The 25,083-nt window shown below is 35.4% G+C and overlaps 1 protein-coding gene across 2 annotated transcripts in view; it reads right to left on the bottom strand.

Moving 5' to 3' along the window:
* Positions 1–15,419: 15,419 nt before the first annotated feature.
* The window catches only part of LOC113230646 (collagen type IV alpha-3-binding protein), a 68,119-nt gene continuing 58,455 nt past the window's right edge, over positions 15,420–25,083 (bottom strand). Inside the window, exons 7-12 of one of the 2 annotated variants that reach the window (XM_026464651.1) lie at positions 21,087–21,269; positions 20,071–20,177; positions 19,324–19,445; positions 18,836–19,017; positions 17,144–17,267; positions 15,420–15,959 (exon numbers count right to left, since the gene is read on the bottom strand). In XM_026464651.1, coding sequence (XP_026320436.1) covers positions 15,832–15,959; positions 17,144–17,267; positions 18,836–19,017; positions 19,324–19,445; positions 20,071–20,177; positions 21,087–21,269 — 846 coding nt within the window. In that variant the 3' untranslated portion in view covers positions 15,420–15,831. The remainder of the gene's footprint in view (positions 15,960–17,143; positions 17,268–18,835; positions 19,018–19,323; positions 19,446–20,070; positions 20,178–21,086; positions 21,270–25,083) is intronic. The other variant, XM_026464652.1, reaches the window with a different exon arrangement.

Below are 25,083 nucleotides of genomic sequence, written 5' to 3'. Positions count from 1 at the left end.
CGCGCCTTTCTTTTATTATGCGAATGTGTGAGTCTAGAAAGCGCGAGGCGGGCGTACATACACACAAGCCGCACTGCTAAGTTTGTATGGAGTTACACTTAATTTGTTATGCTAACCTTCTATTCGCCATTGCGTCAATTGACCCCATACTTCTAGACACCGTTATTTCTCTATGCCCCACACTTTCAAACATTAATAAGTTTATTTGGTAGTGTTTGAACGTTTTTATATTTTCCTAAATTATAAACGTTTGGCCGGAAATTTCAAAAGGCCTAAAACCAGTGCCATAACTTGTCTACTTATAAAGTGCAATATCGAAATTCGAATTGAAGCGGCAATGTAACTGTAATAAAAAATTAGAATTTTAAATACTTAGGTGCCCTGGACAAGTCACGTTGCTTAAGTTATCAAAACACTGAACTTTGATAACTTAAATCGTCTATCCCGTTTACGTAAAATTGTTATAAGGTAGATAGAAATATAAATAGATAAACACTTTATTCACTAATTTGACACAAATATCGCACATTCTCTAAAAAACTGTCATAATCACAGAAAAGTCTGATTGATTGAAGATTGAATAATATGGTCAATAATACTCCTCAAAAAGTTTAATATCTTTCACAATAAACAAAACCATACGAGTACGAAAACCATTACGAGTAAGTATTGAAGTCACAGCAGCCTCACGAATGTCAAAGTATTATTTTTTTCAAAACAGCTTTTTCTGTGATAAGATAGTTTTTTAGAGAATGAGCGATATACAGATTAAAAACAAAAGTAAAAACATAACATTACTGTCATAGCAGTGAAAGGACACTAACTCAGCATATGCTAAAGTTTCCTAAGGAGCTGGTTTTCAATGAGGACCAGCGAGAGATAGACACATTTAATACGTAACTCAATATGTTCGTCTAAAAATTGGGTCCAAATTGCACCTTTACTTACCTTAAGGGTGTCTAGCTACTTTTAAGGGTACCTCTATCAGTATCAATTTTCAAATGAGTTCTATTTACACCGCCAAAATGGGCGCGCCACCTCACCCCTTAAAAGTATGTATCAAATTACCAATTAACATGTAGTTGTATATCCTTTGAAAGCTGAATTCCCCGATAGTACACACGGGAAGAGAATAGTGTAAGTATTTTCCTATATATGTCAACTGTTTGGATGTATGGGTATGAGGAGTATGACTGGCGACGTGGTGGCTACAAGAATGCATTTTTGTTATCTTATTCATTATTAAGAACCACTGAAGTCGCTCACTTGATCTTCACAATTCAACCCTGCACGTGGGTTGATCCGGGGTCATGACATGAATTTAGAAGGTCGCTATGCTTGCACAGATCATAGTGCCCCTCCCGCATGACCAAAGAAGTTGATAGGGAGGGTCACTATAATCAAAACATGTCGAAGATACGGGACTGATCTTAACAATTGATTTATTTGATTAAAAAAATTTAAAAATAAATTGAAAAACAGCAAAGGTCAGAGGCCCCTTCCTTAATAATTCTACGATGGAAAATATTTCTATGTCAACGTCCTCGTGTTTTTAAATGGATTGGTCTTAAGTGATCATATAAAAAATCGGTCTTCAAATTGTGTTAACTTAAGCAACGTTAGGTAAATGGAAATAACAATATTAAATGTCTACGTTCAAAAATTTCATGAAGTTGTTAAGTGTTGTAAATAAAGGAATAATTCCAAATTTCGTCTTTTTCTTATTCATTCGATCTTATCGTCGCCTTAGAGCGAAAACCTGACATACCTACGCGTTTTCACATAGTTCGTTTTTACTGATTTTTGTTGAAGAAAAACTTCTAAGCCTCTTATTTAAATATATTATCAATGTAATATAGTATCTAAAAGAGGTGTAATTTAACTAATTAAAATGCTAACTGCAAACATTATTGCGTTTACACTATTTTACACTACACTTTTATCTTCGTCCTGAAAAAATTACATAGACATCACATACGAGGTTTTCACTCTAAGACGACGCTATGACGCAAACATTTACTGGCCCTAAGCGCTGGCCTGGATTTAGTATTTTATAATTTTTTTTTCAAAATGGCGGCTAGAAGTTTTTTTTTTAATGTACCCGACAAACACCAATTATCTAGTCTCAGACTAAGGAATTCCCTGCAGGTATTATGAGTAACGCAATTCACTCCGGGGCACTAACCAGGACACCCAGAGCAAAACCAACTTAGAAAATATCTTTTCCCAAATTAGTTCTACCGGGAATCGAATTTGGGACCTCTCGTCCAGCGTCCACATTGCAAACCGTTGGGCCAAACCGATAGCAGCAATTGACACAAAGTATAAAATATTTTTACAAAAAAGTCTAAAGGCTCAATTTACATTTACATGAACTTCATGTCAATTGTATAATATATCGTACAAACTACGTACGAGCCAAAAACAGGACGCATAATTTCCGGCGAATTCTTTTTTTTATACAATATTAAGTGACGGGACGAACAAGTCTTGCGCCTGATGGTAAACCACACGCCTATCCATAACAGTATCAGTGACACTCAGAACTTTAAACCGCAAAGATCTGAAGGGCGCTGACACTGCGCCCGTCACCCACAGACATAAGTTGACAAATCCCATGTGCTTGTAATTTCACCAGCACCCTTACCCTTCAAAACCGGAATACAGTAATGCTGATATTACTGCTTGGCGGCAGAAATAACTAAGGTGGCAGTACTTCTCTGGACATTCGTTACCGCATCGTATCTAATTTGTACGTTCCACATTTGATATAAAATTAATTATGCTATGAGGTACCCTTTCGTTACAAAAATCAGGCTTCCATTCCGCAGCAATCTAAAGTCAAAGTTGATGTATAATAGCACCTAATTCCAGTTACTATAGAAATTAATTTGCCTGGGTTGATATTTGGTATGGTTAAAGGTATGTGAAGATATGATGGTATAATAGAAGACGTAACAAAAACAGCACAATCCGGCGCTCCGGCGTGGCCAACTACAGGGCGAAGTACCTTGGAGTGCCGAGGTCGCTCCCCGAAGTCATCGGCAAACCGAGGAGGTTACCGAGATTCTTAGAGGAGCTTGGGTGGCACGATTAGGAACTGCAACCGCCACACGCAAAATAGGTGCCTTGACGTTGAGTTGCGGACACTAGCCTGTTACACCAAGTAACAGCACAAACATGCTTCGCATATTATGTTAAACAGCATGTCGTCAGTCGGTCAGCGAGTTCGTATACCTCTGTCAATGTGAACTTTTGAGTGGCACAAAAAAACCAGAATTACTGAAAGTAATTAAGTGACAATCTATGAGTGTACCCTTAGTTTATACTTATAACTAAAAAAGAGTCTACTAATTATATTTTAAGCTATAATTGCCCGATTTTACATTTGAAAAGCAAAAAAGGAATTTCGTCAAAAAACGACGTTACGAGGTTATCAAATTTAGCCAACGATGTATGTTTAAAGTCATAAAATGTGAATTATCCACTATAATAAGCGCATTTGCGCACTGCATCCTATTCGTATTCGTTCCGAATCTGAGACTATACAAATCTCGAAAACTCGGACACACTTCGGATGTCGCTTGTGCTCTAAGTCCTATTCGAATTCGAGAAAAATAAATATCGATTGTAGTACACACACAGTAGAGATAAAATGACACTTCGGAGACCTGTGACATTTCGGACCGTCATTTCTCGGATTTGGAACTGGGGGTCTACTATCGATCGCCGTCCGACATCCGTCCGAAACAATTACAGTCAAATAAGTAATATTCGACAAAATTAAAAGACAAGTATTGAGAATGAAGCTTCATTCGCATCACGCGTCTTTTCATTTGGTCAAGTATTGCTTATATGGCAGTAATTGTTTCGGACGGATGTCGGACGGTTCTCGGACGGAGATCGAGAGTAGACCCCCTGATACGAATCGGATGTAGTACGAAAACACTCTTAATGTAAGAATATGAAAAAAGTTTGACTAATTCACGACTTTTTCTCGGCGCTATCAAATCTGAGCTAGACGCGGTGGTTCTCGAAATATCCATGTTCCAGAATAAACTTATTCTAGCGTGGACAATAACACATCCTCGCAGCTTTAAAACGTAAGAAGTAAGTTTAAGCTCTAATCTGAAATTGCGTGGTGAGGGGTATTTTTTGATTTAATACAATGGGCTACGTAAGTATAAATCTTTTTATCTACTTTATATAGAGTTTTTACATAAAATAGCAAAAAATATTTATATTAAATACTATACTACTGTATAAAATAACACTTTTGAATGAGAATAACTATGATAACACAATACTACTTAATGAAAATGTGACACACATTTTTTCGGTATTTTTACAAGTTTTTATTACACATACGGCATGATTGGCATAGTTGTCGACTAAACGAAGACTGATGCTCTTTTTGCTATTTAATGTCCTATAGGTTCGGACACTTTTCTGAAGTAATCCGTCGCCCATTTATTGGTAGGCCAAGTATTATGGTTATTTAAGTAAAAAACCCACCTTAAGGGTCGATACTATCTCTGCGCGAATTCAAATTTTTCGAATTGAATTGAATCGGTTCTATTGCGCTGGTCGAGCGGCACAGGCTTTATTTCAGAATTCATTTTTTACAAATTAAATTAAGGCCATTTGAGAAATATATCGTATACGTGTTCTATTTAGTTCACTTGATATAAAAAAAAATCATTAGTATATGTAAAATACCTATTGAATACAGCGGTTTTCTTGTAAAATTTCGAGGTAAGTTTGAGTTATATCTTTCGTGAAATTTTTTAGGAACTATATTTTCAAACCATATACTAATCAGTGTATGTTCTCAATTTTACTACATATTTTTTCCTAAGAGATTGATTCAACACTTTCACTGCTATGTGGAATCAACCAAAGTCATTTGAGGTAGTATCGGCTCTTAAAGTTTTGATAAATGATGAAAAATAATTTAATAAAAAATATTACAATATCAGTTCATTTTGTAATAAGACCATGAATGCAATAATTACTTAAATTATTAAATAGTAATTGGTTATTATCGAGTAATTTACTAACTTAAGTATAATTTCTAAGTGTCTATTAATAATCTTTGGTCTGTAAATTAAAAATACTATATTTTTCTCTCTTTTTTTGCACACACGCATATTATTATTGTTATTATGGTTATCGCAACCATAATGCTGTACAAAGTTGTTAAAATGTTAAAAACATTATTTATATATGTGGCAATCTACCAGAATTACCTGTATATAATTAATTACACTAAAGATTACATGTTGCTCTGTTCTTATAAGTATCCCAATTATAGGTAAATCCAAGAAATAGCTCAATATTAAAATTATAAAAAAGAAATATTAAGCACGAGAACTAAATGTATGAAAATTAAACTTAATTAATTACAGTAACTGTTAAATGTTTAGATTGTATAAAATTCAAATTTACTTTTAAAAAAACTATCTGTATATACCTATCTACTTAATTATTTCTTAAATTATTGTTAATTTCTCTTAAAATGTTAACTAGTTCTGTACAAGATGAGGCTATGGAAGCCAGACCCCGGGCCCTTCGCTCCTCAGCCGCCACACGCCTTTCTTCTAAATCCCGTACCCACCTTGGTACGTGGCTAACATTTTGGGTCCGGCCTATGTGATAAAATAAATGACATAAAAAAAATTGTTCACTATGTTCAAGTTTTAATCACAAATGCTGTAGCTGAAGGGTCGTAGATTTGAACCTTTTCACTGTTTAGTTTTCTTAAGTTCAATGTTGCACATGGAATTGTATTGTTTATATAAGTATTTTGGGACTTGTCAACTTGTGTCTCATGTGACGCACAGTGTTTTATAAAACCCAAATTTGTGACGTGCCCTTTTTCTGCCAGATTCCTATAGTTTGAACGAATACAAATGCCAGAGTAGAACACCGGTGTGACAAATATGTATGTATAGTTGTAGAAAAAACAAATTTTTGAAAATGCGGTCATTTTCGTCCAGATATAGGTACATAAAAAAATTCATAATTTATAATATTTGAAAAATATTGGCCAACCGACTTAGTCGTTCGATAATACTATAAATTACACACATTTTAAACTAATTGCCGATTAGTTCGACAAAGGTTCGTTCATTACGAAGTTATTTAATTTAATTATTTTTTCGTTTTTATTTTTTACTTCAATAATCAGCAATATTAGTTCGACATTTTTATATCAGCAGTTGCTTTATCTGTCTTCTACATACCCTAAAATTATCATGAATTAATTCCGTGGATTATTGCGTCGGCATTGATTTTTATTGTTTTGTCAGAGTCGTAACTTTCAGTATCCGGTAAGTTTAATCTTATAAAAAAATCTCTCAATATTTAACATCTTATCATTTAGAACTAACTACGAGTAATCAATCACAGATTTGTAGGTGATCCTTTTGTTTACCTACAAATCATACATGAAGATTTTTTTTGCAGTTCAAATATACTACAGGGTATCACTGATAAAATTTAAAACAATTTTTAATCGCAAATCTGTGATTGATAACCCATAGTTAGTTCTATATACTCGATGGTTCTAAATGAAAAGATGTTCAATAATGAGAGATTTTTTTTTAAAGTTATATTACCGGATACTGAAAGTTACGACTCTGACAAAACAATAAAAATCAATGCCGACGCAATAATGCACGAAATTAATTCATGATAAATTTAGGGTATGTAGACAGCTAAAGCAATCGCTGGTATAAAAATCTCGAAATAATATGACGGATTATTGAAGTAAAAAACAAACGGAAAAAAATTAAATTAAATAATTTCGTAACGAATTAACCTATGTCGTTGCCGATAAGGTTAAAATGTTTGTCATTTATGGTTTTACCAAAAGTCTAGTCTGTTGGCTGATAATTTTCAAACACTTATCTTAAATAACTAATATTTTACATGTTTATCCGAACGAAAATTACCCCATTTTCAAAAAATAAAATCTCTGAAAGTATACATATTTGTCACACGGGTGTTCTACTCTCGCATTTGTATTAATTCATAGGAATCTGAAAGAAAAAGGGCATGTCACAAAATTGAGGTTCATAAAACACTGTGGGACGGGCGCAGTGGCAGTAACCCTTAGATCTTTGCGATTTAAAGCTCTGAGTGGCACTGCAACTGTTATAGATAGGCGTGCGCTTACCACCAGGTGCACAACTTGTTCGCCTCGTCACTTGGTATTATAAAAAAAAAATAATAAATAACATTTTAAAGAAATATCTATTACTTACCGCTCCTTATCCTGTTTCTCAGTCTTTGTCGTACAAGCGGTCCTAAAAAGTAAAATTGTATATTAATAAATGTGATTTGATTTTATTGTAAATATTTTTAAAATATTAATCATTTTTACCAAATACATGTTTTCTAATAAAACAACAATTTTTTACAATTACTTTCTCTAGCTTCTAAGTCTGCTGGTTCAGAGGCAGTATGCAGTGGTGCTGGTTCGAATTGAGCTGGTACTACTGGCGGTTCAACTGGGTCAGCAGTGGGTGTAGATGACAAATCTAAAGTCTCATCAAGCTTTTCATCTTCGTCTGTGATCTCCAAAAACTCTTTAGGGTCTATGGATAGTGATTGTAGGATAGAGGGCAGATTAGGTTGAGAAGTGGAGGTGTGGGAGCTTCTAGGTCCTCTGGAGGAGGATGGAGTAGCATCTTCAATCTGAAAGTGAGTTTTTTTTTATGAAATACGTCCTTATGAATGAATGAAATATTCTTTATTGCACATTAAAATTACAATGACAACACATAACAGTAATGTAAGTATCACAGAGTCTATTATTAGAACGTGTATATAATATTAATATATAATAATACGGTTAATTATATACGTTTATAGGACAATAAAATAAATTATGAATAGCAATAATAATAAATAAATTAACAAAGGAAGATTATACCACTAAGCAAAAAGGAAATAAAATTAAGGGAATGGAGGGAAAAAACCAGACTTAGTAGTTAAGGACACCATCACATCACACCACATCCTTAACACATCATTTGAAGGAATCAAGAGAAGGGGATCGTCTAATTGATTCAGGGAGATAATTCCATAGCTGGATAGCGGACATAGTAAACGAGCTGGAGTAAAAATCGGAGACATGAGAGGAATATACTTATACCATGATCTCAAAAAATTCTGTATAAAGTATTAATTGCAAACTCACAGGGAAGGGTATGCGTACGGCAGGCAGTCCTTCTACTGCCACTTTACCAATAAGAGCCAGTATTCTTTCTTCGAGCGCATTTAGAGGGACTAATTTATCAGACCCGCCACCAGTTACCAAAGCGTGTCTCCGGCAATCCGCAGCTTTCGTTTTCGTTTGTGCTTTCAGCTTCATCCAGTACTTGAGAAAAAAAAAACAACCGTTACCTGGCCGCAAGGAATTTCGAGTGGTTTTAAGGGTTTAGAATAACAAAATGCCAGATTGATTTTTTAAACACAAACCTTTGTTTTACATATTAACGAACATACATTTACCGATGTAAAGGTTTATACCAAAGGAAACATATATGTGTGCCTACTTACTCTGCGCCATAGATCTGCGGTTTTCGTGGTTCCTTCCGCCAGCGAGTTCAAAGTTAACGCGAGGTCTTCCCAGAGTTTCTGGGCAGTCTGACTCGCTAACGGTCCCCTTGAAAAGCGACCTAAGGCGAGGTCTTTGTTCAACTCCGCGAATTCTACCAGCAACTCCATCTGCCTCTCGGATACTTCTTGAGGTGAAGCCATCTAAAAAACAATGATTTGCAATTCAATGCTATTCAATAATGTAACTATACCTAGGTATTATTTTTTACAATTGAGTACTTATTTATTTAAAGTAACAAAACTTTTTTAGTTGTGTATTTTAATAGTAGTTTATGTGACCGTTACACAATAAAAGGCATTAAAATACGAGTATGGGTTTGTGAAACGAGCCGACAGACGAATTTCATAAAAATATCACGATTGTGATGTACAGTTACATACACTGCTTTATCTACACACATATTATAAGCTGTCTGTGATGTGTTCAGAAACCGCATGTTACGACTGGCGAAATGGCGGCAAACTTAGAATAATTATTCTAAGGCGGCAAATAAAAACTTTCCTCACGCATGTCCCACAACCGTAGTTTTTATTTTTAGACAAACTAGAATCGGCCCCAACTATCATATCGTTCGATATCAAGTAACGTGTGAAATTGTTAAAATTGTTTGCTATTGACATTTCATTTCGAATAAAACTTCATCTCCACTGATATTAGAATTGCGGTCAAATCAAATTGTTTTGTTTTTCAGACATGTTCGAAATTTGAATGTAATAATAACATCGAATATTAGATGTTATTGTGAAGCAATAATAACATTTTCACAGATAAGAAATTTGTTCTAACATAACAGTTTACCTTTATGCTGGTCGTAATTAGCGATTTTTTAACACATTATAGAGAGTTTATGATATGTGTGTAGATAAACAACATTTTATTATTCTGTATAACGTCGGGGTTAGTGCAAATCCGCGTATGTAGTATTGGTAAAAGGCGTGTATCTGCATCAAACCAAATTTACAACTTTGTTATTTCGACGGCCTCGACTTTCACTTTTGCACAGTAAGCATTAATTTATGTTGTCTACTGACTGATAACATAGAATTCCCGTAATTCACTCTAATTTGGTTACCACGACATTTACGCGGATTTCATTTGGCGACTAAATTATCGAAATGGAGACCCATAATCAAATGCTGGTTACGCATAATTGCACTATCAACGACGTAAACAACAAAAGTCCATGACACACAGTTTTATAATAAAAATAGATCTATACCTATTTAAATTGTTAGTTTCATAATTAACCAAAAACGTATTTAATTTTTCAAATAACCTTACCTTTTTTGGTGTAAAAGCACAAGTTGTTTCCGACACACCCGAAACCAATTTAAGCTTTCGCCAGAATTTTGAATCTCAAGTGGTTAACGTATAAAAGGCAAACATATTCAAGAAGCATGCATTCACATTAAAATGACACGGTTGCTATGTATATTTGAATTGGTCGCTTAATACATCTCATAGTCACTCGAGTTGTACCTCAAAGTTTACCCTAGAGTCAATAGTCACCGAAATGTCGGAAAAAAAGTCTAAGGCAACCGAGGTATCAAGTGCCATAAATGAGTTTTTTTAGTGTATTGGGTTCGGTTATCTACACAGCTCGGTTACCATACGATGTGCCTCTACCACGAGATTAGTGTGATAGATGTCGCTAACGACCGCGTACACAATGCTGAACAGTTTCTCAATCTCCCTCGGTAAACTTTGTGTTTCGGCTGTCGTCGGTTATTCAGTTGCCTTTTCTAAAGACTGGACCAGGTACCTGACGCTTTCAGTCGACTTGGAAGTATATAGAGTTGCTTTTACATTTTTTATTTATAATTTACAGCGTGTACAGCGTTTACAACAAATTACCAAACGAAATTAAATTGTTACAAGGACATACTTTTAAATTAAAATTGACAAAATGGCTTTTGACACATTGCTTCTATAATAATAAAGAATACTTAGAATTTACAAATTCATTACATTAATTAGAAACTATAGAGACTAAAGAAACATTGAATCCCATTAATATTTGCACATCTGCTTGCAGGTTGAATACAATGTACCTAATTTTACTTAAGACCTTTGTAATTACTGTATTCTGGCAAATAAACGTATTCTATTCTATTCTATTCTATTCTATTCTGTACTTGTAATTTTTATAAGAAGCTGATACGTTCAAAAAACATGTTTCTAGAGCTTGTTGCATTTCAATCAGAACAGTATTAATAATATTTTGAAAGAATATGAAAAAAAGATAAATCTTTCCTTTTCAGTCACCTAAACACCTCCTGTTAGAGCAGCGCAGGAAGTGATTATTCCATCGATAGTGAACATACTAACATAGCTATGTCAGATGAAGAAATGCGTTCGGATATGGACTGAATTGAAATTATTAATAACCGAAAAAACATTCCTTTTTAGTTATATAAAAGAAGCTTATTGACATAGAGTAAATGCTGTTTAAAATTGGGAAATAGTTTTACAGATCTATAACGTTGCTCAAAATTCAAATCATTATAGATTTTAAACCTAATAATAATAATGGGATTGGAAATTAATACTCGTGTATTTGCCAAAATCCGACGATTGCCGAGAGACATTGAGAAAATAGAAGCAATGAATGATCTATTCCACTAGCTATCCCACCTGGTGGGGACAAGTGGATTTTTTTACTGTGTATGGCAAATTATACAGCGACTCTAGCGATCATTAGAAGAAAGTAATGTCTTAGAAGCAGATATCTCAGCTATCTAAGCTCATATCTCATTTTATTTCAGTGTTTTTTTTAATATGGGCAAACATTTTAATGGTCATTTTATTTCAAAAAAATCGAATCTTACATTAAAAAGAAAATTTCAAAGTGGCTACTTCACAACGCCATTTTATTATTTTGACTCGTAATATTTTCGTTCAATCTGTATGAAGAAAAACGCAAATTGTCCATATAAAACATTTTATTATAAACAATAATTAAAAAACATATTTTACATTGCATAACTAATTACAATTCCAACATTGCGATATTATAAATGCAATTTATAAGATTTTATATGCTATATTAGTTTTATAATTATATTTCTGCGACTTTCGATGATAGATCTTACAAACATTTCTATTGATAATGGAAATATTTTTCTTCTTATCCATAGTACACAGGGTGCCCGGGATTACTAGCATCTCGTGATAGCAGATGGGGTTCTTCCAGTTCGTGCAATTGGTAATTAGACTTCCAATGGGATTTTGTTTTCCCGTCCGCACGACTGAACTTTCACACTGTGCGGTTCTTAGAGAAATTCTAAATTCACCCTTATTTGCTCATATAATGCAATGTTATAGACCAACTTCAATAAAAAAAGATTTTAATGGAGATTTCTATGATCATTGGGAAAAAGAATTTACACATTAATCAGATTAGTTTATTAGATTAGCCCCAGTGGGTCCAATGCAAAATATTTTCATAGTTTTGACCATAGGTACAGTTAGCGTCAAACCGAACAGTGCGTCAAATATGAACAATTTGATAACATTACCTAATTAATTTGAAGTTTTCAGATTAGTTTTAATCAAAAGTGCATAGTAGTTAATTATAATGCTTTCATAAGGATATAATAAGGTAGTTATTATTCAACATTGAATTCTCAGATCATTTTGACGCTAACCTAACACAACCCTGATTTCATTAAATCTAAAATAACACTAGCAAACTCCCGAAAACCCCGTCTATAAAAAACACACCAAATTTTTTTCTCTCTGCAGCATATATAATTGATGAGTATGAAAAATGAACATGAATAATGGGAATGAAAAATAATAACTCACGATTAATACAATAATAATAATATATTAACAATAATACCAACGTGACTGCAAAAATTCGTATGCTGAAGATTTCTTAACTACTTATATCCCTGGAAAACATTTCATACAGGAAACCTAGAAATGGGTTCAACCATACTTTGGGGCACAAAATTCTCCATGTTGAGGGCCAGAGATAGGCAAAAACAAATAAAACAGTGGATTTTCTAACTTATGCTTTGTGTTGCAGTGAAGGCAAAGCACCATACACTAGGCGTATTTTAATAGAGGACACGCAGGTGACGCACGTTAACGCGAATCAGTCGCGGCCAGTAATGTCAACACGCACTAAACGTACGTCTCAAACCAATGCTTGCAATGCAAAAGACGCTCTTAACACATTGTGTTAAGAGTGTCTTATAAATTTAAGCGTTTGTTTAGGACGTACTTAAGTTTAGTGCAAGTGGACATAAACCTTTGCACGCGTTCACAACTTTAGTGGCGACGCGCCGTAAACGCGCGTTCGTGTAGTGCACGTCATCTGCGCGTATAAAATATGCCGAGCTTACGGCGATACAAACGATTGCAGCTGGCGGAGTGGCGAAATGGTCTACCCTCCCCCGCCCCTTTCCTCCGCCTTATAACGCGATATTGTTGTTGTAGTTGAATCGATTCAAACGCACGTTTGCATAGCTTTGTACGCGCGTTTGAATCGATACAAATAACTATTTATGTGTAGGTAATAGGTAAAGGACCTTAAGTTCATATCTAGGAATAAATTACATGTTTTTACAAACATTGCTTTAGAATCAACGGCGTTTGAACGGATACAAACAACAATTTATAGCTTTTTGAGGATCTACGCCGCTAATGTATCACGGGCGTCTTCATATCCTAAAGTACTATTGAACCCTTTTCAAACATCCTTTAACATTATACCGGATGGATGAGATAAGCGGATAGCTTGTTTTTGACAATTGTCTATGAAAACGGACCGAAATGACATAAGAAAATTATACAGTATATTAGCAGATCTTTCTCGACAACTTTTAACCTTGTGTTGGGTGGATAGGGTCTAGAGCACTTCAAGGTTAATACTTAAGATTTAAATTCATCTCTATATCGCTTATGATAAGAACGGTCCAACCTACTCGTCATTATAAAATTTATTTTAAGGCTCTAAGTCACCCTACAATGTACGACATAATATTATAACATTAAACAGACGTTAAGTCTTTTCGCGGTATTAAGAAATATCTTTGTCATGAGAAAATTCAAAAACAAACTAAATCCACTCGAAAACGATACTACGCTATGATTACATGTGACAAAATCGGTTCTACCCTGTTTTACTACAATATTCTCAGCGCTATTTATACGTCAACTCTAGCTGAACACAATCGTCTCTCTTCTCGCAAACAAGTTCCATGTATCTTTATCTCTTTTTGTCTTGAACCCCGAAAAGACAGGAATTGCCTTGCTAGTACAGTGTCACACCCAACCAATTGAAGAAAAAATGAGCTCAATTCTTGAAATTGTGCCTTACGTATATAGTAGCAGTATGTAGCAGCAAATATCGCACATGAAATCAAATACTGTCGTAACTCAAAAACAATGGAATCAAGAAAACACGATTAGAAAGTTCAAAAAATTACTGAATTGAACCAATAAATATTCTCGTTTATAATGGGATAACTAATTCTTATGTATAAAAGTAATCCCACTATTCGCAATAAGATTCATTAATTTTATTATCAAATCGTGTTTTCTCATTTTTGAGTTACGACAATATTTGGTTTCATGTGTGATATGTAATTCATATCCCTTTTTAAGAGTGTGCCCTGAAAAAGAGATACGTAAGTACAAAGTTGCATCTCTATTACTATAAACTATACTTTGCATCTCTTATATTCCTGGGGTACGTTTCCGGTGTTTACAAGCACTTAATGAGTCCTGGATCGGCTTTCTGGCAATAGGACGAAAATTGTAAGTACACGATTTTCTATATATTTAGCAATTTGGTCGGTTTACTCAGTCTACCATATAAGAGACTTTCAAAACTGAAATCGACTTCCAAAGTCGATTTTTGATTCGAACTTACGTCCAATGTGTTCGTCTCGGCCGCATTTACGTTTTAGCAAACGTGCATACTCAAACTTACGCGCGCGCAACTCACTCATGAAAGCAACTTACATGTAAATGAAACTACTGTAAATTAGTGTGCGAAACTGAGGTATACATCTGAATACTATAAGTCTTTACTTTGAATTTATCCTGTATTATTAATTTGTATTTCAATGCTGTACTTTTAACTTTAATTTGTATTCTTTTGACGTAACGTGATTCAAAAATTGATAATCCTGGTGTATAAAGAACACTCCATTAATAAAGATTAAATTAAAAAGTACTTTTTTTTTCATTATTTTTTATTTATTTATTTATTTATACACCAGCAACAACACCTTCTCAAATATAAGGAACGCGTGTATTTTTTTATTTTTTTATATTAGGACAATAAAGGCAGACTCGTCTGGCATTCTGCGTGCGCAATTCGGTTGCATAATTTCCGCTAGATGTGGCTCTAATCTTACGCAGTCTGCCAATTATGTATATTCTTATCAAAAGTCTTCATTTTAAAATACACAGTTCATAATGAGCCATTTAAAATCATCCAGCCAACGGACTATAACGGTAATCGAATATAAACCCTTAGAACACGTATAATTAATTATAGCTCTATAAAATCCGTTTATCTTTTCAAACGCTTGAATATGCTATGCGAGAGAAAGCGATAGCTCTATTTTTTATCGTCCCTTTCATACGTCTTTAAATGCTACGCGAGTGTGAAAAGGAAAGCTAAGGCTTGCCGTTCGATACACGTTTTGATAAGATGTTTTCTATATCTAGGAGCAGTATATAGTAGTTGTAGTTTATTACGTCTATAATCGCACTTATATAATATTATGTTGATGAGTTTGGAAGTATAAAAGTTTGGCTGCGTATCTTCAGAGTTTTGGATAAAAAAGCATAAATTATACGGGACCTAGCACAAAGTACAGGTGAGGATTCTTGAAATCTGACAGAATATCTCTTATCAGAAATCGATGAAAGAAATGTTAAATTTAATGACGCTACAATTGCCGAACGGTTTTGTATGCTGTTGCGGTGTACAGCGAATTATTATATTAACTCATTATACCCTCTCCATTTGCATTTATAAATGGTGTCACTTGCATCTGTTTTAAATTTATATCAGTATTAAACCGTATCAACCCATATCTTCCGCCCACTGCCGGACATGGGTGTCGTCTAAGAAGAATGTATCATTTACGCCGTATCAAATATTAGGCATTTCACCACAGAGCTATCTAAATACTAAATACAAAGTTAGGGACACAGTTAGTTGTCCAATGTTATCGCTAGATGGCGAGCGGTTTCCCTTTGCACTGGTCAACCACGTAGCTGGTGAACCGTTTCAGGAACTTGGGGTATTCGCGCTTGTATACTGCACGGAGGACGCCGGCAGGGGCCCAACCTCCGGGGTTTACTGAAAACAAAGTATATAATTATTACTGGGTCTAACAAAGTAATCTACTAGACTTAGCCAATGCAAGAGTAATATCCGCTCCTACAAATAACAGCGTATTGGTATTGTGGTGCGTACCACGTGCCTCCTAGCTGACGGTTGTACATAGACTGACCCCCTCTACATTTGCATTATGTGACGTGTGCGCTCGAGACAAATCATAGACAATCCGCTTATAATACAGCAAGCAATACAGATTCTCTGTCCCATAAATCGCAATTCGACTGTGAACTGGCAACCAGTACTATCTCAATTTTGACAACTTTACATTGACTTACAGGTGAAGAAAAAAATTGTTTGCGACATTTATATAGCATGATTTATTAAATAAAAATACGTAGTTTTTAAATATTTTTATTACACACTACGTATTTTTATTTAATAAACCAGATGGTATATAAATGACGCAAACAATTTTTTTCTTCACCTGTAAAGTAAACGTAAAGTTGTCAAAATTAAGATAGTACCGGTTGCCAGTTCACAGTCGATATGTTTCATGAACGCAGTTTTATGCCTTAGCTATTTAAATAGCTAAGCATATTAATATGTCAAAAGTAAACCTGAATAATTGAAAAACTAATTACAACCTAAAAAAATTTACTGTCTACCGGATATAATGGAATTGTGAAAGCCGTTGATTTCTTTTTTTTGTCAATCTATATTTTTTTACCCAAGATAAGATTTTTGGTAGAAAGTGATGGGACGACCAAGCCGTGTGCCTCGTGGTAAGCGACACGCCTGTCCATAACAGTTGCAGTACCATTCACATAATCTAGAATATTGATTCATTCTAGAATGTTTAGCAATATTTTCGCAAACCTGGATATGCGTTCTATAGAAAACGTTGTTCATACCAAAAGGTAGTCATTCTTTATAAAAGTCTCTAGTATTTTTCGAAATGTCCGTCCTCGTTAATAGCGTTACACTCAAAGATCACCTAAGCCTACGAACAATTCACTACGGGTACCTCTTTCAAATGGCGAAATAACATCAGCTATTCCACACCCATTCGACCAAAATAAAACTTGACGAATTAATAGCGGGTATTACTCAAGACTATACTCAGTATAAGACATGATAGACAAACGATAGTGTGAAGAAATGAGTCCTACAAAACAATTGAAAGGTTTTGTCAAACAACAAACCTGTACTGCAATAGGCGATGCTGGTGACGACGTTCTCCCTCGTGGGCTGTTCGCCAGCCGGGTACTCGCTGCGACACGCCAGGCACACGGTGACGTAGAGGCGGATACACGCACTAGTGTTCGGCTGAAACACAATTTGTTTGATATAGTTCGCGAAATATTATTTGACCGATATTATCAGCTACTTATAGTACTTGAGCTTGTTGTGAAAGAGTTAGTCCAGGGAAGTACTGCTGCCTTACCTATTTCTGCCGCCAAGCACTAATGTCAGCATTACTGTGTTCTTGCCCTTCAAAACCGAAGGGTAAGAGTGCTTGTGAAATTACAAGCACATGGGACTTGTCAACTTATGTGTCAAGGTGACAGTGCCCCTCAGATCTTTGCGATTTTAAAGGTCCGAGTGGCACTGCAATTGTTATGGACAGGCGTATAGCTTACCATCAGGTGTACGACATGTTCGTCCCCTCGCCTGATATTGTATAAAAAAAAACTGGGCCCTACTTCAGCAAATTTTCTTGAAACCACATGTAATTGTAATGCCATTGACTAAATGTAACTTCACTGAGATTATATTGCATTTGTGATATAATTGTTATTTTGCTAAAATCTAGTTGTAATGGTAGTTAAGTCTCAATAGTGTCAGGAATGGCCGTGATAGCATTCATTCATTCAATCATTAACGATCGATGTTGCCTTCTGAAACTACCATGGAAATATACATATTTTAATTAGTATCTCGTTTAAACAGCAATTTAGTCTTCAAATTAAATGCATTTTCTTTATATCCAATCATTAATAGACGACGTCATAAACGTGCTATCAACTCGCCATTGAAAAGCAGAATTCCAAAAGATTACAATGGCAGTTGAATAGTAGCTCAATGGCTACTGACAAGCCACCAAACGTACACAATCCTGGCATTCACACTCTTATCGACACAAAACTGCGACGATTTAAAATTTAATAATTTTGATTTGGGGCCCGACTTATGTCTTGTTTTAATAGAGTAATAAAAACTAAAACTGCTATTTTTACAAAAAAAACCTACCCTGTTTGATGCTTTCTTATGAATGCAACTGGTTGATGCCATGGTTTGTTGAAACTACCCATATCGTGAGACAACCCACACACAGATCTTATTCCGGTCATTGTCGGAGTAGTGTGCACTACCTAATATCCGTGACAATTTTTATTATTTAAATATTCAAGTATACCTCGTGTAATTATTAAATAATATTTCACGACACAATACTCGAATATTAAATAATATTGCACGACAAAAAATCGATTACTTAAATCAATCATTCTTGGGCTAGTATTCACTGCCTAATATTTCCGTGGCAATTTTTAGCATTTAAATTTTCAAGTATATTATCATGTAATTATCAAATAATATTTCACGATTAGTACTCGAATATTAATAATGAAAATAGCACGATAAAAAATCTAATACTTAAATAATAAAAAGTGCCACGAAAATTAGGTAATAAACGCTAGTCCGAGTATGACGCAATAATAAAAATTGTACATTAGTCCGAGACTGACCGATTCACGCAACAAACACTCCCTTACACCTTTTTATAATACTCTGATTACCTAAGTCGTCTCTCATGCTTCTCTGCCTGCATATAAACTATATTTTTTAACATCTATAACAGTCAAAGTGCTTTTATACATTACGATGATACTTACTGGATAATCCGGATTCGTAGTCGAATGATTGGTAACAGCATAAGTGTTGCCCTCAGAGGCACGAACGTGTGACCAAAAGAGCGCGTCTCGTTGCGATGCAGGCCAGATGCGCTTGAATGTCTGGTGGAACACCATTGCGTCTGAAGACAACTCTTCGACGATGGTCATCGTTTCTAGTGTTGCTGGAGGGAGAAGAGTGTTTATTACTATTACAGAATTACCCTTTTATTATTTTAAATTTGTATTATTTCTTATTAGTTTTACCCTGATGGCGTTTCTTGTGATTAAAACGATGAAACAATATCAGTTTTTTTTGTTAATATGTTGGTTTAAGGTGGGACCAATTTGGGAAACTTTTCTAAATTAGTACTGACTAGTGTGGGTGTTCTGGGTAGTGCCACGAGTGAGTTTCATTGCTCTGGTAAAGAGGATTTCTAAGTTTCAAATTGAGTAAATGATGTGGTTGAAAAAGTTAAAATAAGACTTACTTTCCCATTCATACCGGTAGCGAGGGTTGAAAAAGTAATGGCACATCTCGCGCGCTGACACGCCGCGCACTTTGTGCATCGCTTTCAGAGGATCCATCACCATTCCGTCCACTTCCATCTCCCTGGAAAAAAATACGATAAAATATGTTAACGTAGGACTATCTGGCCTTTACGTTTACTATTTATTATTAACTGAACTTGGTTCACTGAGTTCTTAGTGACGGGATGAACAAAGCGACAGTCCTACCCATAACAGCCGCAGCACCACTCAAACCTTTAAATCGCCAAGATCTGAGAGGCACTGCCACTGCGCCTGCCACCCTGGGATACAAAGTTACCCTTCAATAACCACCGCTTAAATTCTGAATAATAAACGCGTGTCTTCCTAACCTTGACATTGGCGGAATCATCGATTGTATTAATGACGCTATAACAGTTAAAAACCCGGAACGTAGTATTCCTCACATTACTGCTTGACGGCAGAAATAGGTATGGTGGCAGCACTTCTTTTATAATATCAAGTGCACGGGACGAAACAGTTGCAGTGCCACTCAGAGCTTTAAATCGCAAAGATTTGTGGGGCACATCTCAGGGGGCATGTCTCTTTTCTTCACATCACTCCTACGATGTGAAAAAAGGACATCGGTCACGAACAAATTTATAAGTTTGTTTTATCTCGGGCGGCGCGCGCCGTGTTTAAGGTAGTACAATCAATGTAAATAGCCGATGACGAAATTCAACTCTTACCTCCTATACATCCTCATGTCTCCCTCTTCGGCGAACAACTGCCAACCAATTTCGCCGCCGACGCCTTCGAACGCGGCTTGCATCTGTTCTGTTGATATCCTGTCGATCTGCAAAACATATTACGGTGAACTGAGACTAAAATAGACGTTTGGATGCATGAGTTTTTCAACATTAAAACAATATATCGCTACTGAACTATGGAGTCCGTACCACGTTTGACTAAACCTTGCTCGATAAAAAAATCACAATTTTCGTTTTTTACTACGTTCATCTATGTTAAAATCAATTTTACTCGATTGTTATTAGAAATATTTCAATGACATTTTATTTCCTCATATTCCGTAATAAGTAAGTGTTTAGAGTAAGATGGTATATTTTATTTCTAGAAAATGTTTTAATATCGTTTAATGAATGAATGAATGTCGCCGCATCTACCTCACAAGTTCGCCTACGCAACCACGATACCATTTTCGGCTTAATACGTTTTAGTTCACAACCTATACTATCACAATTCACACTGGATAAGCAACTTGAACTTGATGTTGACAAGTAGTACTACCACTTCTATCTATACTTTAACATAGACTACTATACTACGTATACTACGTCCTATTCGTTACAGGGGGTGTACTCTCGATCTCCGTCCGACATCCGTCCGAAACAATTACTGCCAGCCAAATAAACAATACTTGACCAAATGAAAAGACACGTGATGCGAATGAAGCTTCATACCTGATACTTGTCTTTTAATTTTGTTGTGTGTTGAATATTACTTATTTGACAGTAATTGTTTCGGACCGATGTCGGACGGAGATCGAGAGTAGACCCCCAGTTCCAAATCCGAGAAAAGACGGTCCGAAATGTCACAGCGATCATTTTATCTATATTTATTTATATTATTCTCCGAAGTGGGTTCGAGTTTTCTAGATTTGTATAGTCTCAGATTTGGAACGAATACGAATCGGATGCAATGCGCAAACGCGCTTATGTGTGAAAAAAAAGTGTGTAAAACCCACCTCAGGCCACAAGGCGTGCACAGTGAGGCGGTTGTCAATGGCCGGTGGAGGCAACTCGACCTGGTCACGCGTGGCTACACTAGGCGGCACCACGCGGGCACACCGCTCCTCCTCCATCTTGTCGAATCCTGTCTCAACTGCATCGTAGAACTCATCGTCTGGCAAAGTGGAGTGGGGACCCTCCTAATGACAAGGAATTTTAAATTTATTCACAATGTAATGACAACTAAAATACAATTATCATAGTACTTTGAAGACCATCGTCATTGCTGACGAAATATTTTAAAGTGCCGATAAAAGTTACATAACATGTTTCAAATCTGAGTCACATCACGTTTATGGTGACATGGGGATACTTACTAGTCTTTGTATTACTTCCTTGAAATTTATGCTTTTTCTATCAAAAGAATGAAATCATAATGTAAATTACATTATATTTCAAATAAACTAAATTAAACATATAATATAAATAATCTCAGTACAGATTACTAAAAAAACCGACCTCAAAAGTACGTGGAATTGCGTGTATTTGCCAAGTTTTATTGAAATATCCCCTAGTTCGCCACTATACGGGACTTGCTTGACACAGGAGATAATAAAAATCGGTTCTCACTACTCAAAGTGTATTCAGAGAGAAAAACGCCTTGAATTGGAGAATAGCCAAATCAGCCATTAAAATAATTGCTCCTTATAATAAAATTAAGGCGCTATTTATAAAAATGAATCTTCAGGCGTGAACAGCCACCCTTAGAGGTGGATGATTTTCTTAAAATCAAATGGGACCACTATAGAGGTACCCTCTTTCCAACAAAAAAAGAATCATGAAAATTGGTTCACAAATACCGGAGTTATCGCATAACATACATACAAAAAAAAACACACACTCGAATTAAGAACCTCCTCCTTTTTTTAAGTCGGTTGATAAAATTATAATCTGATAATTGTCAGAGAAAATATTCAACAACGCTACTTTAACGCGTAACCCGTGTTCAACATTAACATGTGTATCATGTGTCCCATCAATATGACAAAATTTATATGCGACATGAATGTTGCTCAAATCGGACAAGACCTTGCCCTTTAGTAACATCGATTATCGATATATCATAAATTCGATTGTGGTGATCATGTCCATTTCCCATATTTTATTCCGTTAGCGTGACCACTTAAATTTAACTTTGATTACTGTAATGTCAAAGATACAGTGGTCCATTAATACTGTATTCATTATTCTATAGCGTCGTATTGAAAATAGAAATTTCATTTAGTTTTGGTTTGTATTTTTATTTGGAAAACTTGGCGTTAACTTTAATTGTTCACAGTAAGAGAACTATCTGTAATTAAAATTTTGTTTGTTTTAGGTTAGTAACAACAATGCTTATTTTTATGCAAAAGGGGCGTGTTTTCTTATTTTAAATTTTCATTAATCAATAGACAGAGTCATTATGTACAAAACACAAATCAATTAGATCCTTTAAGCTTTATCCAATTTACCCATAGGGGTACATGTACATAGGTACAGAAAATAATATACTCTATAGGACCAACAATAAGGATAAAATCAAATAAACTAATTTATTCTTAGCACGCGTTCGAATGGACGCAAGTAAGGATGTGTTGCAAAGAAATTTTAACATTTTCAAGTATATCGGTCGCATAACGATTAGGTCGACCTCGCTGCGGCTTGCTAAAAGACACTTCTTTCGAATGGTAATTAGGTCTTGTAGATAAAGGCATTCTTCTATTAGAGATAGGCTCACGTTTGTCTATAATCTCAAGTAATTATGTGAACTAGAATTACGACACACTCGAGTACACGTTAGAGTACACGTTCGCCTAAATGACTTTGAAATATCATATCATCGGTTTTGAAAGATAAAGGTGCTGGTGAAATTACAGGCATATGGGACTTGAGACTTTGAGACAAATCTCAGCCTAAGAGCCATAGGCACGCACACGGCGTATTTTATACACGACGACGACGCGCGTGTAAGCGCCGTAAACCCGCGTCATCTGTGTTTTAGTAACAGTAGAGCTCCATGTGTAAAAATTTGTCCACCACCTGTAAGGAGGACGTACTACCACCTCACTTATTTCTGCCGCTAAGCAGTAATGTCAGCATTATTGTGTTCCGGCGTTGAAGGCTAAAGGTGCTGGTGAAATTGCAGGCACATAGGACTTGTCGACTTATGTCTCAAGGTGACGGACGCAGTGGCAGTGCCCCTTCATATACATTGCCCCGCAGATCTTTACGAATTAAAGCTGTGACTGGCACTGCAACTGTTATGGACAAGCTTGTCGCTTACCACCAGGTATAGGATATTAAAAATAAAAAAGTAGCTTTTTATTACACCTACAAAGAGATATGACGGAGTGATAGGGGTGATGATCCCTTTAGTAAGTAACGAGAAAGTATAACAAAATTATTTATGGATGCTTACCAACGTAGAACGGTGAGAGACAAAACCTCCCATGTTTATGGTATTGAATTATAAAAAGTGGCACTTCAGACAATGATTTCTTCCCTTTCGAAACATTTAAAATGGTATACACGTTTGACATGACTGCCACTATTATTGTTCATAATATTTTTCCATTACAGGGTATCGGTCTCCATTAAGTGTCATTTACCACGCTAGTCTATTACGGATTTAGCATAAACCTCACCCAGCCAAAAATCGAAAACATTTAAGTTAAAATGTTCTAGTAGGCTACAAGTAAATTCAATATGTCGCAAGGTAGTATAAACATTTACAATCATAATAAACCGTGCGTATCAAATCAAGTATTTGCGTCGTTATCATTTCACCGTTTACTGTCTGCTATTGTTGCTAACATTTTGTTTATTTATAAACAGGGTTATTTGTAAAATCATAATAAATTTACCAAAAATAAACCATTTAGTTTTTAATTTAGTTCCTAGGTGTTACGCTTTCTTTTGTTACCGCATAGAGTTACCACCCTTTAAAGCGATCTATTTACAAAAATAATCTCAGTACAGAGTACTAAAAAAACCGACCTCAAAAGTACGTGGAATTACGTCTATGTGCTAAGTTTCATTGAAATATCCCCTAGTTCGCCACTATACAGGACTTGACACTGGAGATAATAAAAATAGGTTCTCACTACGACACTACTCAAAGTATATTGAGAGAAAAACGCCTCGAATTAGAGAAATAGCAAAATCAACCATTAAAGTAATTGCTCCTAAATTAAAGTTAGGCGCTATTTATAAAAATGAATCTTCATGCGTGAACAGCCACCCTTCGAGGTGGATGATTTTCTTCATAATGAAATGGGACCACTATGGAACTACCCCCTTTCCAACAAAAAAAGAATCATGAAAATCGGTTCACAAATACCAGAGTTATCGCGTAACATACATACAAAAAAAAAGAACATACAGTCGAATTGAGACCCTCCTCCTTTTTTGAAATCGGTTAAAAAATATATTTTTTGTAAGAAAATAAAACCTAATAAATTATTAAAAGACAGAACAAAAGTTGTTGTTTATCAAGTTTGTAAAATTATCGCAGGTTGTCAGTATTTTAGAAATATACAAGGCGATGCCTTTTATGTAGGCTCTCGAAGTTGCTTTCGTTACCTTGGTTGGCCACCAACTCCGTAAAATTATACTCCCCTGGTACTGGCGGAAACAGTTATCACAAAAAAGCATTTTATGTCAATCGCTTAGCAACTACAGCTGGTAAGTCCCAAATCTGAGTGATATTGCGCTATCATACTAGTAGTACGCGAAACTAATACCCTAAACTAGTGAAGAAGTAATATAAAAAAATTTCGTACTTGTTTGACTAAACTCCACCTTATTACTTGTTCTCAAACTAAGGAATTCCCTGTTCTATGAGTACCAGAGCAACGAAATTTACTCAACTTACATACGTCAACAATTTGGAAAAGACTGTTTTCAAAATTGACTCGAAATAGGACCTCCCCATCGAGCCCAGTGCACTCACAATCACAGTACAATCACAGGACC

The sequence above is a fragment of the Hyposmocoma kahamanoa genome, unplaced genomic scaffold, assembly GCF_003589595.1.
Source record: "Hyposmocoma kahamanoa isolate Upper Pololo Valley unplaced genomic scaffold, ASM358959v1 64, whole genome shotgun sequence".
NCBI lineage: Eukaryota > Metazoa > Arthropoda > Insecta > Lepidoptera > Cosmopterigidae > Hyposmocoma > Hyposmocoma kahamanoa.
Note: the sequence above shows the minus strand (reverse complement) of the source record. Positions and strands in the feature narration are given on the sequence as shown.